Source organism: Lissotriton helveticus, chromosome 10 (assembly GCF_964261635.1).
Source record: "Lissotriton helveticus chromosome 10, aLisHel1.1, whole genome shotgun sequence".
NCBI lineage: Eukaryota > Metazoa > Chordata > Amphibia > Caudata > Salamandridae > Lissotriton > Lissotriton helveticus.
The window spans coordinates 921,944,714-921,959,866 of NC_136071.1; the positions used below are offsets into that span (position 1 = coordinate 921,944,714).

The window sequence follows — 15,153 nt, forward strand, 5'->3', positions numbered from 1 at the left end:
GAGGACATGGAAGACCCAAGAGATCGAATTGGGTGAATCGAAAGAAACCAGACAACAATTGAACAAAACAGAAGATATTACAGTTATAAACCTGACGTCCAGGGTTCTAACTGTTACTGAGAAAAAAGTTTTAAGCCTGGGACTCACCTTTTGTCCAACTTGCCACCTAGAATATACGCAAACACGCATAGACCTGTTTAACTTTGTCCGGAAACTAAAACTACACAAATATTTCAAAACAAAATCAAATTTGAAAATCACGGTTGGGACACCAATAAGGACCTCAGTCACCGATGCACTAAGCAATGCAAGGATTAGTCCTGGAGGAATACCAAAGTCAACTTCCTATAGCCACAGATGAAGCAGCAACACAAGCAGCAACTATGGGCATTGAGCAAGAAAGGGAAGATAGCGGTTATAGGCCGAGATCTCACTTCAATCCCCAGCTAACACCGGACGCAATTGACGTGTTCTCGGAGGCTATGATAAATGACCTGGTTAAATACAGAGTAAGGAAATATAAGCAGATTGGAAATGGCATTAACAATATCAACTCAGATGAGAGGAAAGCAGTTATTGATCTAATGCAGGATAAAAATGTGGTAATTAAGCCATCTGACAAAGGTGGTAATGTTGTCATGCAGACACGGGAGACCTATTGCAAGGAAGCCTACAAACAATTGTCAGACAAAAGATACTATGAAATATCAACTAAGGAGAAATTTACAGCAAGTATAAAGCAATATGACGACCTAATCCATTACTGGTATTGTAAGAACATGCTGGGGAAGGAGGAGTATCTATTTCTGAGGAGTGAGAATCCAATAACACCAACTTTTTACCACATTCCAAAAATACATAAAAACAGCATTGATTCTCCTGGGAGACCCATCATTTCATCCCAGAACAGCTTAACTGAACATCTCTCTACATTTATTGATCATTTTCTTACCCGTCTGGTACGTGAACTGGACTCTTATGTAAAGGACACTAAGGACTTTTTGTCAAAAATTGATAACACACCATGGGACCCAAGCTATAGGCTGATGGTGCTGGACATATCTAGCCTGTACACGTGTATTAGTCATGACAAGGGCATTGAAGCGGTCAGGCACTACCTAAGCAAAAGACAATTGAGGTTTCTAGAGCACAATTCTATGCTGATAACATTTGTGGAATTTTGTTTGAGGAATAATATCTTCATGTTCAAAGAAAATTATTACAGACAGACGTCCGGTACAGCGATGGGCACCTGCTTCGCCCCCAGTTACGCAAATCTATTTGTGGGCTGGTGGGAGGAGCAGGTGCCCAGGTCGCTGGAAGCGGGTGGTGAGAAGGGCCTGGTGATAAAATGGTGTCGTTATATAGACAACCTGTTTATAATTTGGCAGGGTTCAGAACAAACCGCCATGGCCTACATTGATGTCCTCAACAACAATAACATGAATTTAAAATGTACTGGGTCAATAAGCAACACAGGTGTTGAGTACTTAGATCTAAATGTGTTTATTTCGGAGGGTAAGATTGAAACATCTCTTTTTCGGAAAAGTACTGCAGGGAACTCGGTACTATATGCAACAAGTAATCATCCGATCCCTCTGATACAAAGCATCCCCTATGGGGAATTACTCAGGCTTAAACACAACAGCACTAGAGACTCTGATTTTGAAACTGCAGCATTAGAATGCATCAATAGATTTAAGTTAAGAGGTTACGCTACGGATACTCTACAAAAAGCATTAAAGAAAGTAAGAGGGATACCGAGGCGAAACCTGCTGCAAGCAAAAGATAAAACTACTATTGATGGCAAAGATGAGACAGGGAAGTTCCGGCTGGTAACTCCCTACTCAGCAGAAGCTAACTATTTAAAACACATGCTTAGAAAGAACTGGCACATATTGAAAACCGATAGCATTATTAAGGATGACATTCCAACCTTTCCACTAGTGACTTTTAAAAAATCAAGGTTGCTTAAGGATATGTTGGTGCAAAGTCATCTAAAGAAATTGGAAAAGAAAACCAATGCCCTAGCAGATTTGAAAGGTTTTCATCCATGTTATAAATGTAAAGCTTGTGCGCACAGCAGAAGAGTCAAAAGTTATGAGATACCAGGAACAGATATAACGAAAACCATCAATAAATACCTCACTTGCAGTACCCCCTATGCGGTATATTGTCTCAAATGCCCATGCAGATTATCCTATATTGGGAGTACCATCAAACCACTAAAATTGAGAATCTTGGAGCATTTAAGAGCAATTGATAAGAACGATCAGGCGTACCTTGTGGCGCGCCATTTCCAAGACAAACACTCCAGCAATAGAAATCTGTTGCAATATTTTGGTTTGGACTATATTGTAGAAAGTACCAGGGGAGGAGACAGACTGCATAAATTAAGAAGGTTAGAGTCCCGATACATAATGGATCTAATGACGAAACATCCAAAAGGACTCAATGCAGGTGAAGAATTAGCATCTCATATTGGCTTTTGAGTAAGATCTAATAAATAAGCATCACTAAAATGTAGCTGCTTTAGATCATGTTAAGAAGGATAAATCAGAGATTGCTATGGCACAATGATAACATGAAAGTAATTGAAATTATCTTGATGTGTTTTGTAAATATGAACTGTATTTTGTGAATTATTAGAAATGTATGTATCCTTTGGAACTCTTTGAAATTTACAGTATTTCGTTGGTTAAAAGTTGAATGAACCTTTGGATTGAAATAATTGCAAATATCCATTACGATATCTGATTTTGAGCAATCCCCGTATTATCTGAAAAATAAGATAAATGTATTAGGTGGAAACAATCTTAGACAAGGGATTCTGGCCGATCCACGGCTTAATGAAACAAGAGAGGTGTACATTATAATAGCAGTCCGTTCGGCCGATACACGGCAGTATAAAACTACCAATATGGCGCTGCTGCTATCAGTAACGATATTTGATCAAAGTAAACCGATACCAAAATATAGATTGGTACTGACATTATAACAAATTGATTGGCTGTCAGATATACTGATTTTAGCGACGCCATATTCTGGTAGACATTTATGAATAAATTTAGCCGATTCACGGCAGTATTCTGAATTTTGGAAATGTTACAATTAACGTAATGAATAGAACGGCAAAGTGAAAGATATACTTTGTAGTAAGATGCATTTAACATAATATAGTTAAGGCGTCTATATGGATTGAATGATTGCAATGCCACCACAATATGAATACTCAACCAATATGGTGTATGAAATAAGTCCCTTGTTTGTTTTTACTAGAAATGTTACGTGGATGCGACTGATAAAACATGGCGTCTCCTCACAATGTTGTAACATTGAGGAAGGCGGAGCGCCGAAACGCGTCTGTTGCGAACAGAATAAAGTTTTGGAGAAATTATACCCGGAGTGCGTGGTTTCTATTGAAGTGGAAGTAGAAATCTGAGCGAAAAATATATATATGTATATATATATATATATATATATATATCTATATATCTATATATATATATATATATATATATATATATATATATATATATGCACCAAAGCCGTGCTTCTACACAGCGTACCTCAGCACGGCAATAACGGACACCAGACGGTTTGAAGTGCAGCAGTCGTGGATTTGTTAATCAAAAGATGGTCACTGGCAAGAGAAACACTCACTCGACGCGTTTCGGGATTTTCTCCCTTGGTCACGAGTGTTTGACCATATGATTCATTGGTTAATATAAACATGTGACATAGGTGTGAGTGAAAACAGACTCTAGAAACAGACTGCCGTATTCAAACAAAACAGAACATTAAATTCAGTGAGTCTAAAAAATAATCAAGCAATACAAAAAAAATCAAATAAAATAAAACAGATGCTTACATGCTTTTTAGGAAATGCAAATTAAATGCACAAGTGCGCTTTTCTGTTGGAATTTACTCATTGTGTGTTATGCTAGATCCCACATCTTGGTTCTAATCGAGTTGATAACAAGGGTGCTGTGACGCTTCAATATTTACATATACAAGTGCAAAATAATTACCTCGTGCCCAAGTGGGCAAATAAATGCTCAGTACATTAAACCAAAATTAATTGGGATCAAACCCTTTCCTGCCCCAATTGGCAAAATGTAACTGAATTCATAATCGAAGAACCAAAGATGCCCTCATCATAACTGACAATAATTATGATTGCATTTCCCAAAAAGCATGTAAGCATCTGTTTTATTTTATTTTATTTTTTTGTATTGCTTGATTATTTTTTAGACTCACTGAATTTAACGTTCTGTTTTGTTTGAAAACGACAGTCTGTTTCTAGAGTCTGTTTTCACTCACACCTATGTCACATGTTTATATTAACCAATGAATCATATGGTCAAACACTCGTGACCAAGGGAGAAAATCCCGAAACGCGTCGAGTGAGTGTTTCTCTTGCCAGTGACCATCTTTTGATTAATAAATCCACGACTGCTGCACTTCAAACCGTATGGTGTCCGTTATTGCCGTGCTGAGGTACGCTGTGTAGAAGCACGGCGGCTTTGGTGCATTTTCGTAGAGGCTGCCTGCCTCATGACGGACCGCCTTCTTTAAGAGGCTGGGAGAGGCGCTGCAAACAGTTTGTTTGCGATCGGGATATATATATATATATATATATATATATATATATATATATATATTTTATTGTAAAATCTCTTGTTAAATAAGTTATGTTTCCTGATTAAGTTATGGTTCCTGGCTGATTGGGCACCTTATCCTTCTATCTCAGTCCCTCCAAGTTACCCGACTTCATAAAAACTTGCCTCCTATCTAAATCACTTACCTTGAATAAAAGACTTCTGTGGGTCCTCTTTGCTTTTAGTTACACAAGTTGCAGGGAGGTGTAAAGACCGTGCTTACTACAGGCCAAGATTTCTTTTTATTCGGTTGTTGAAACTACAATGTTATATTATGTTTACACTACCAGGACATACTTAATTATTATAGTACTATACCTTGAAAAAGATCCACAGCCTTTATTCCTGAACAAAACCTGCATTGGCTGCCCTATCATCAACAGTCAAGTCTCTTGCTGTAAATGAAGACCTTTAGGGTGCACCCGCAAGTCTTTGAATGATTTGTTTTAGAACTACACAAAGGAACTCATCCATACCTCTTATTTATATAATTCAGGTTGATCATTTAGAAAATTCTCTGTATCTGTTTGTGGATTTCAACATTTGGAAATCAGCAATGTACATCATATTCACCTGGGAACTAGGTATGAGTCAAACTCTCACATTTATGCCCATGAAAAAAAGCTGATACAATAGCCATATTAGTAATGCTAACCTTTGTATGTGATTGTGGGTGTTTTCAACATGGTCGCACCTACAATCAAATAGAGAGCCCAATGAACAATTGTTGGGGTAGGTACTAACAGTAATATTTCAATAAATGGGTTGGTGTTTGTCTGAAAAACGTAGCGTGGAAAAACTAGAGATCATCTTCATGATGGGAGTTAGCACCAAATTTATATCATGGCAAAGGTTAAACAAGATAAACTGATTATGGTTTTTCTATGTGATCTGTGCACCACTTTGATTGCAAGGACATGCATACTGTGACCACATTTGAATGTATCACGAGGAATAACTCTTTCACAAACATTTCTGCCTTTATAGCCTGCTCAATTCAGTAATGATACTGAATGGGGCTGACATGTTCTCATGTGATGGCATCCGCAATCAATTCTGGGCTAATAGTCTGTCTCTCCTCAAATGTGTCTGTTGAAACATTATCTGGCATTATACTTTATTGTGTACCAAAAATTCCTAAAGAAAAATCATGTAGGTCAAATTTCTATCATTATTTATGGCAGCCCAAATATATGACTGATGATATGAAATATCTCAGTAATAACAGATAATCTTAATGATGTGTAACAGCAATACCTTTGTGTCACCTAAAATACATTTAAAGTCTTTAATAGCATCCAGTGTGTGACACTATTGATATTTGACTTTGTCATTCCAGAAGAAGACAAACCATATGCTAGTCCTTCTTGTCCCTGCTCCAAATAGAATGTCAAGGATGTACAGCTAGGCCTGTCGCATCTGAGCGGGAACCGGAATACAAATGGTTTTTGGCCTAGAAGTCCTGCAAGTAATGGCCCTGTGGTATAGAGAGCTCTGAGACATATCTCTGTTTTCGAAGGGCCAAGACTAATTTGCAAGTCCTTCTGTAGAATAGCACAGTGAGCAAATGACCAAAAATTGAATCCAACCCAGAATAGTCAGCAAATGTTCTATCCACCATTTTTATAGTCTCAAAAACTGAACTTGTCCAGACGTCAAATGGGAATTGACCCTGGCAAACATCTATGTTATGTGCAATATGAGGATTAGATTGTTGACCATTTAATCCACCACATTCCAAACACATGGCCAGATTAACTGAGAGGTTGCGTTGCTCTTGTCGCACACAAGGGTATGCAAGGCAATACAAGGGCTAAAGTGAGATTTACTAGCCCACTCAAAGCCACCTTGCGTATCTTTGTGTGACTTAATAAATTCAGAGAAATGCAAGGTAGCACAAATCGCAGCCTCAAGTTAATATGTGATGTAAAGAAATTCCATAGGTGGAGCATCAGCTTTTCCATGCATCCACCCATGGAATTTGACGCAGTCTCAGTTTTAAAAGGTGAAGTAAACTTGGGATTGCATCAAATGGTACTCCTTCCCCAACAGTGGTGTAACGAGGAGAAATATCTTCATTTTTTACTCATTATTCTCTTTCAGTGCATCATTCATAGAAAGTAGAAAATGCAGCTGAGAAGTTTGTGTGTAGGAAGAAATCCTTTCCTGCACAAAAACAATCCTGCCTGTAACACAGACACTCTTGAACCATGGTGCAAGGATACCTGCGTTGGTGCTAGGCAGCCCTCAGTGTGCCTGCACAAGGAGAGAGCAGTAATGTGTCTTATCTTAGTATATATGGCATGTGCCTGCTCTCTCCCTGTCGTACAGCGCAGAGCAGCAAGTTCTCTCGCTGCGTTGCGTTATGTGTGGTTTAAATAAATCTGAGCTAGGGTATACAGCTACACCTGTGTTAGACCATGTGAATGTGTATGAATCACTCTGTCAACTATATGCCCTTTGTATATGTTAGGCTCCCTGTTTATTTAATGAACTGTACTTTGTTATAGATTCAAGATGGACTCCTTCAAGATGACCCTGTCCTTGGCAAATTTTGCAGCACTGGATCACCTGCTCCACTGCAAACCAGTGGTCCACAAGCAAGAATCCATTTCCATTCTGACAGTGCGATCAATGACCGAGGCTTCCAAATCACCTACACAACATCATCCAGTGAGTAGAGCATGTCTTCCGAGTACTGAAGAATGCTCCTCAGAAAACATGCATTTCATATGTGCCTCTAAAATATACAGGGTGCTTAATTTATATACAGGAAGGAAAAGTGACAAGACATATCCTCCTGAAAAAAAATCAGCTCATTAAAAGTAGAAGCCATTGGCCGTGTGGAATATATAGGTCATTTTGTTAAACAGAAGCCTCGTTAAATTAATGCCACGCTTTGTGGAAGAAACGGTGCTTACTGGAATGCAGTGTGAGTTGAGATAAATACTTTTGTAGTAGTTTTAAACATCATTATCGTGTGTTGCTTTGGAAAAAGTTTTAAAATGAAACTGGGTACTGGTTTCCATTTTTGTAAACTGCAACATGCGAGTAGCTTGGTCAATTCAGTTTATTTAACACTTTTGGCCTTTTGATAGCTAGAACATAACATTAAGAACGTGATTAAATGAGTGAAACAATGATATGACTATAAAGACAAAACAATATGTGGTTATTTACCAGCTACGTGAGAGGTAAGCGTGTTACTTTTTATTATGTTGTGGCTGCTTTCTGCCTGTCCTACATATAAGAACGAAATAGATTAAGAATTTCATGTGATAATAACTGCTGTGTTGGGTTGCAATCTCCTTGCATGATATTCGTTCTATGGTAATGTGTTACTCTGTACCCTGGAAAACAGTTTTATTTATAATAACTTGTTGTTCAGGGGTATACAACTGGTCCCTTTAGTTTTGATGCTGATGAGATCTGACCAGATAATAATATTTTTAGATTCCCTTGTTTAGATGGGTAGAAGCCTTCTTCCTTTGTAGGTGCTGCTTCATCAGGCATTTGACTTGATTTTTGCTGAATTTGGTTGCTTCCTGGTGGTCCAATAGAAGTTCTATTTTAGACCTCAGAGGGTTTTGCTAACTTTAAGCATGAGTTGATTCTTGGATTTAATTGCTCCTCTCCATACCTTGACTGCCAACTGGTTCCGTGCGCTGAACTGTCTCATTATGGCATAGAGTGGCTCCGGTGAATTTTTGTTTGTCTGTAAACATATCTAAGGAACATTTCCAGAATCTTCTTAATTGCTATTGGGTGCAAATAAAAACATTCTCATGACCTGAGCATGCACAACACACCCACCAGGAGCGATGCTGAGACCACCTAACACATTTCACATTCTTAATGAAATATTTAGCAGGAGAGGCGAGCTTCAAACCAGTCTACATAAAAGTGAAAACTTCAGAACTCAGCCCTAACTTGAGTTCAGTCACTACTCTTATTTTGTGAATCAGCAATTGAAACAATGGTGCATTTTTTAAGAAATACCACTAAGAATAACATTTTACTATGCCCCCTCCGATAAGCCACATCAATAGCCTGATTTGATTGACACATTGTATTCCTTCTGAAAGATGCTGGTTGGGTATACAGGGAGACCATCAAATGTCTCCTTCATAGTGAAGTCCCATAAATTATCACTGGTTACAATGGTGTTTTCAAGTTTCATTTTTACTGAGCCATTGTTTCAAAATCTTGGAGCTTTACGAGTAACGTCAGCATTTCTGTGCTAGAATGCATATTTCAGTTGGTTTCCTTCTGTGCCGTAAAACTGGGCTATTTGTATTTTGAAAGTTTTTGTAAGAATGTGGCACTAAGGTCTAAATGCCATCCCTCTTCCAAACACAGTACTGAAAGGACCTTTGTGAAACCATGAGATCAATGTTTGTTTTCCCTCAGTGGTCTGAGTTCACTCACGAAAACTGTGGTATAGGAACATGTGTGGCTCTACTGTGTGTTCTGGGACACTTACCAAAAATGTATCCAACGTATTTCCCCTTTGTAATGTTGCTGTAGTGAGCTATCAAGTAATGAAGTATATAAATGCATCACGCAGTCAGTGGTTAATTTGAGAAAAAATAAGTGCCGGGGCTCTCGTCAGGAGACAGCTTGCACAAGCCCCTTGCTCCTATTAGCACAGAACCACCTACCAACCATGAAACTCTTCAAGTGGGGAGAGAATGGGGCATAATGGCTAGAGTTTGCGACTTTGGAGCTGGGGAGCCAGGTTCGAGTCTTGGCATAGGCTCAACATCCTGTGATTCTGGGCAAATCACTTAATCTCCCTGTTCCTAACACAAATGGTCCTTAACTCGTGCTCAATGAAAAGCGCTCCAATACCTTTGGGTCGAGTTCTCAAAATAAGAGCCAGTTTTGATGATTAAGTGTGGGTGCCCAGCACCAGAAACCACCTGGTCAAATTAAGCACTGCCTGGGGTCCCCCGTTAATCTGTATGTGACTGATAAATGGGGTATCGCCCCCCATTGGAATCACAAGTAACATAGAACAACCCCACACATTGTGAGTATTGTGCCCTAAATATTGTTTACCAGATTATCGTTCCATGCCCAGATTAACTCCAATGGGGTGATATTTTTTTTAACAAAATTTAGGATACAGTCAGGTGATAGTGTAGTTACGACATTGTAGTACCATACATCACAAATATTTCAAGGAAATGAGATCTCTGAATAGAAAATCTTTGTTAATCGGCTCCGTTTCTGTCTAAGCAACAACTTGCCATAGGTATACTGTGTTGATTCTTCAGAAGTTTTTCCTTTTTGAGGTACATCTTCCTCACAATCAGTACTCCATGATTGCATTTCTCCACCCAGAAAGATTTTCTTATGAGTAGGTGTGTATTATGTTTGTAGTACTTCTAGCCTACTCATGTAATTCAGAGGAGGCCAAGAGTACTCTAAGAGTAACTCACAACAAAATATTTGTGAATCAGGCCCATAACGAGTAAATCTGAATCCAAAGTACACAGTGTATGCCTTTGAGGTGCAACGTTACTGTGCATTCCAGATGTCCCTAATGTTAGTTATCGGCCAATGATAGCTTTAGCTGACTGTTGTCAGACCTTTTGTTTTCAATCTATAATATATAGTGTTTTTGCATTATTATAGATTTGCTGTATTTGCCACAATGTCGATCATCTGCTGCATAATCTGCATCTTTTAACAAAAAACATTATTTCTGGCCTAAAGGGTTCAAAAGTTACTAAAACGGAGCAACATGTACTGCTGCACACTGGAAGGCCCTTTGCTAAGGTTGATTGCTCACTTTTCTCTAGCTCATGGCTATATTTGGGTGTTAAATGGGTACTAATGGGTTGTAAACAATGTCCTGACGGTGTTAACAAGTGTTAAAAAAACACAAAATTCTGAAGTAATACTATAACAAAATGTGATGCATTATGCCACTTAATTTGACTTTTCTCGCCTTGTAAGTGGTGGGCAGAAGTAAAGAGAGGTGAGATTGACTTTGGGGTTATGGTTGGGTAAAAGTAAAGACAGCCTGGAGTGACTTTGGGGTGCAGGTGTGGTTAGAGCTAAAAGGAGGTGAGGGTGACTTCAGGGTTCAGGAGTGAGTAGAGGTAAAGGGAGATGAGGGTGATGTGAGGGCTCAGGGATGAGTTGAGGTAAAATGAGATGAGGGTGACATGAGGGCTCAGGAGTGTGAAGAGGTAAAGAGATGTGGGTTTTATGGGGTGGGTCGAGGTAAAGGGAGCTGAGGATGATGTTTGGGCTCAGGGTGGGTAGAGGTAAAGGGAGCTGAGGGTGATGTGAGGGCTCAGGGATGAGTTGAGGTAAAGGGAGATGAGGGTGACATGAGGGCTCAGGAGTGTGAAGAGGTAAAGAGATGTTGGTTACCTGATGTTTTATAGGGTGGGTCGAGGTAAAGGGAGCTGAGGGTGATATTTGAGCTTAGGGTGGGTAGAGGTAAAGGGAGCTGAGGGTGACTTGAGGGTTCAGGGTTGGGTAGAAGTAAAGCGAGGGGAGGGGTGGGCCGAGGTAAAGGGAGGTGGCAGTGACTTGAGGGTTCAGGGGTGGGTAGGGTTCAAGGGAGGTTAGGGTGACTTGAGGTCTCAGGGGGTGGGTAGAGGTAAAGGGAAGGTAGTGTGACCTGAGGGTTCGGGGTGGGTAGAAGTAAAGGGAGGTGAGTTTGACTGGAGATTGCAGGTGTGGGTAAAGTGAAAAGTAGGTGAGGGTGATTGGGTGGTTCAGGGTTGGGTAGAAGTAAAGGGAGGTGAGTTTGACTGGAGATAACAGGTGTGGGTAAAGTGAAAAGTAGGTGAGGGTGATTGGGTGGTTCAGGGTTGGGTAGAAGTAAAGGGATGGGAGGGGGACTTGAGAGTTCAGAGGTAGGTTGAGACATATGGTGCTGAGGGTTCCTGGAGGGCTAAGGAGTAGTCAGGTGTAAAGGAAGGTGAGGGCGACTTGAGGGTCCAGAGATTGGTGGAGGATGTGTAGGCGACTTGAGGGTTCAGTGGTGGGAAGCAGTGAGGGACAGGAAAACCAGGGGGGGTAGATACACCAGAAGAGCAGGACCAGAAGGACTGAGGGAGGAGAATTAAGTTGAGGTTGAAAAGAGCCAGGGCCAAGAGTCTGTGAAATAGGAGAACCAGGATCCAGAGAATCAGGTACAGAAGTACATGAAAATGGCTATCAAAACTGGGAAGGTCATAGCCAGGAACTTCTAAGATTAACATGAATGGGAGAACATGAACTATCACAACAAGAAGTGCTAGTCTGATCCGTGGTTGACCATCACAAGTGTTTGCAGAACCATGAACAAGAACAAGAAGCAGTAGGACTTGGGTCGCGAGAAGAAAGACCAGATTGAGGAGGACTATGAACATCAGGATCAGGTTAAGCAGGACATACATTAGCTGGGCCTGGGCCAAGGGCAGTAGAGGGACTAGGTGGACTAAAAGGATTACGACCAAGAGGATTGGAAAAAGGGCTAAAAAGGCCATGAAGATCCAAGGGACCATGTCCTTGAGTAGCAAGATCCATCATCTTGGGTAGCAGGATTAAGGTGAGGAGCACCAGGTGTAAGAAGGCCAACATAGTCAGAAAGACCATGGGGACTGGCCAAGGTTGGCATGAAGGACCAGAATCAAAATGACCAGGCTGAGGAGGATCTAAACAAGGGGAACCAGGATCAAGATGGCCAGAGCCAATGTGTGCAGCACCAGTAGGACCAAGAAGAAATGAAACTGAGCCAGGAGGACCAGGACAGCGCACAATAGGAGGGCAAGGACTAAGAGTGCCAGGGCACAAGAGGCCAGATGGTCCAATAAGACCAGCAGGAAGGAGCCCTGTAGTATCAGGACTAGGAGGTACAAGATGAGGAGAACCAGGAGAAGGTGACCATGGCCAAGAGGGCCAGAAAGGAACAGGGCCATGATTGGCCAATACTGGGGAACTAAGAAGGGGTGGGATGGCCCAAAAAAGGTTTTATGATAACCAACACACCAGTACAAGAAAAGGAAGGACCAGGATTTCCATACAAAGGAGACCTGGAGTACGATGGCTTGGAGGACCAGTTCCAGGAGAGCAAGGTCCAGGAGATTCCAAATGATATGGTTCAGGAATAAGATGATCAGGTTCAATAGGCGTGAAATCATGATAAGGACAAGGACTATGAAAAACAATAATAGGAGGACCACGGCCAGGAGGACCATGGGGAGAGAGATCAAGGAGCTATGCAACTACAATCAGAAGTAGAAGGTGTAGAAGGAGGAAGAAATAGAGCCCCATGGGCACCAAGACCAAGGGGACCAGTAAGATAAGAACAAAGAAAACTGGGAGCTAGGACCAGGAGGACCAGAGGGAGGAGGAGATGAGGGATCAAGACAAGGGACATCAAGACCAGGATTACCACAGCCAGGAGGTCCAGAAAGCAGCACTAGAAGCAGGATGGCTGGTAGGAAGAGGAACAGGATGGCCAGGAGCAGTGGGACCATAAGAAAGGAAACTGTAGTCAGTTTTTGTACAACCATGAGGACAAGAAGTAGGAGTGTCAGATCCTATAGGACGATCAGGAGCATGACAATTATGGCCAGCAGGACCAAGGGAAAAGAATAAGAACAAGAAAGGAAGATGAGGGGGTAGTACCAAAGGACCAGAGCCATGATAATCCGACCCAGAGAAATCAGGACTAGAAGGATCAGGACCATGTGGAGTGGGAACAGACCTATAAGTGTCAGTTGGACCAGCATGTCAGGATCCAGAACCAGATTTCCAAGTGGAGAAGAAAGACTAGAACTAAGAAGTAGTAGGTCCAGGGTGAGCAAGATCAGGAGGATCAAGACAGCCAGTGCCAGGACAATTAAGGTGACTGCACCCTGATGTTTAGAAGAACCAGGACCTAAAGGATCAGGCTCAGAAGGACCCAAAGAGAACCAAAACCAAGTGGGTTGGGACCACTGGGTGCAGTGGCAGAATGACAATGAGGACAAGGCACAGGGCCAGGACGATCCAACCAAGAAGACAAGAGCCAAGAGGGCCAGGATTAACAGAACCAGAAACTGGAGGCCACATGGAGCAAAGGGACCACCAGGGGCTGAAGAACATGGAACTGGATGAACAGGGTGAGGGGGGTCAGATGGACTAGGTCAAGGGGATGAGGGTTCAAGAGAAAGGAACAGGATGAGCTAAGAGAAGAGGGCATGGAATGACAAGGATGACTAGTAGAAGTAGGACTAAGAGGACTAGTCTTACAAAGATCCGAACAGTGGAGACCAGAAGCAAGAGGATCGAATCAGAGGGCACAAAACCAGGATAAGAACAAGGACTGTGAAGGCCAAGAATAGGAAGGCTAGTGCTAGGTAGACCAGACACAGTGTAAAAAAGACTAAGAGAACAGGACCTGGAGGATTAGGAGTAGATAGGCAGGCAACCAGACCCAGACGGATGAGAGCTAAGAGGACCAGGGAAGTGCAGAAAATTGTGGACACAATCAAGGGGACCAGGAAGGCCCAGCCACAGAGGCCCAGAAGGATCAAGACCTGGCATAACAGGACAAGGGAGATCAGGGTGAGGGGGAAAAGAAGGTCTGGGATGATAGGAGCCAGGATGACCAAGCCGGGTGACTGATGATAGGATGAGCTGAGCAGAACTAGTCAGATCAGGAGCAGGTGGACCAGAACCATTAGTAACAGGAACCAGATGTTAGGTGGACTATAAGGATCGGGATAAGCAGGACCAGTAATAGGTCTACAAGGCCTTGGGGCAAAGCCAAGGGGATCAGGACCTTGAGTGCTAAGTGGAGCAGGAGAACCAGGGTGGTTTGGATCAGGTCAACAAGAGCCACACAGTCCAATGGGACCAGACAAGGATTAAGATGACCAGGCCCAGCCCAGAAGGCGTAAAAGGACCAGGAGGAGAAAGAAGAAGACTGGAACCATGAGGACATCCATTTTGATTCTAGACCATATGTATTAAGATATTCATTTTTGAAAATTGTTTTATTCATGCTTCTTGTGCTGTCAACCCCTAGAAACCTCCACCATTTTTAAGCATACTTATAGAATTGTTGGTAAATATTTTCAGAAAAATCAGAGAATGCAAGGTTAATAAAAAGCCAGAACTGTTACACTGCGCTCAGAGTAATAGCAGACGCAGACTGAGGCTGTCACAGTGGTTGGAGTGTGGATCATAGGGCAGAGGGACTCAAACTTGGCAGAAAGGTCTATTGGCGGATGAGCTTGTAAAACCAAGCCATTAATCTCATGGTGAAATCGGAGTTTGTTCAGGTAAAAATCCTATTGCTGGAGCACCAGCACAGCGTGAATAGACAGACCAAAAGCTGCTCATGTTTGCGGCATATGTTTGTGCTTTATGTAGTGTGGAGTGCGTCCTCGCGTTTCAAATTGACACAGGGATGCATTTTCTGCTTACATTTAAATGAAAATTCCACATTGACTTTCTGTGTAATTTAGGGTAATTTTACACATCCTTTGTTTGAATC

At 41.6% G+C, this 15,153-nt stretch overlaps 1 protein-coding gene across 1 annotated transcript in view; it reads left to right on the plus strand.

The window, feature by feature from the left end:
- Positions 1–15,153, plus strand: part of CUBN (cubilin) — a 1,583,269-nt gene that overhangs the window by 250,618 nt on the left and 1,317,498 nt on the right. The window contains exon 16 of the mRNA XM_078663578.1: positions 7,172–7,334. Coding sequence (XP_078519704.1) covers positions 7,172–7,334 — 163 coding nt within the window. The remainder of the gene's footprint in view (positions 1–7,171; positions 7,335–15,153) is intronic.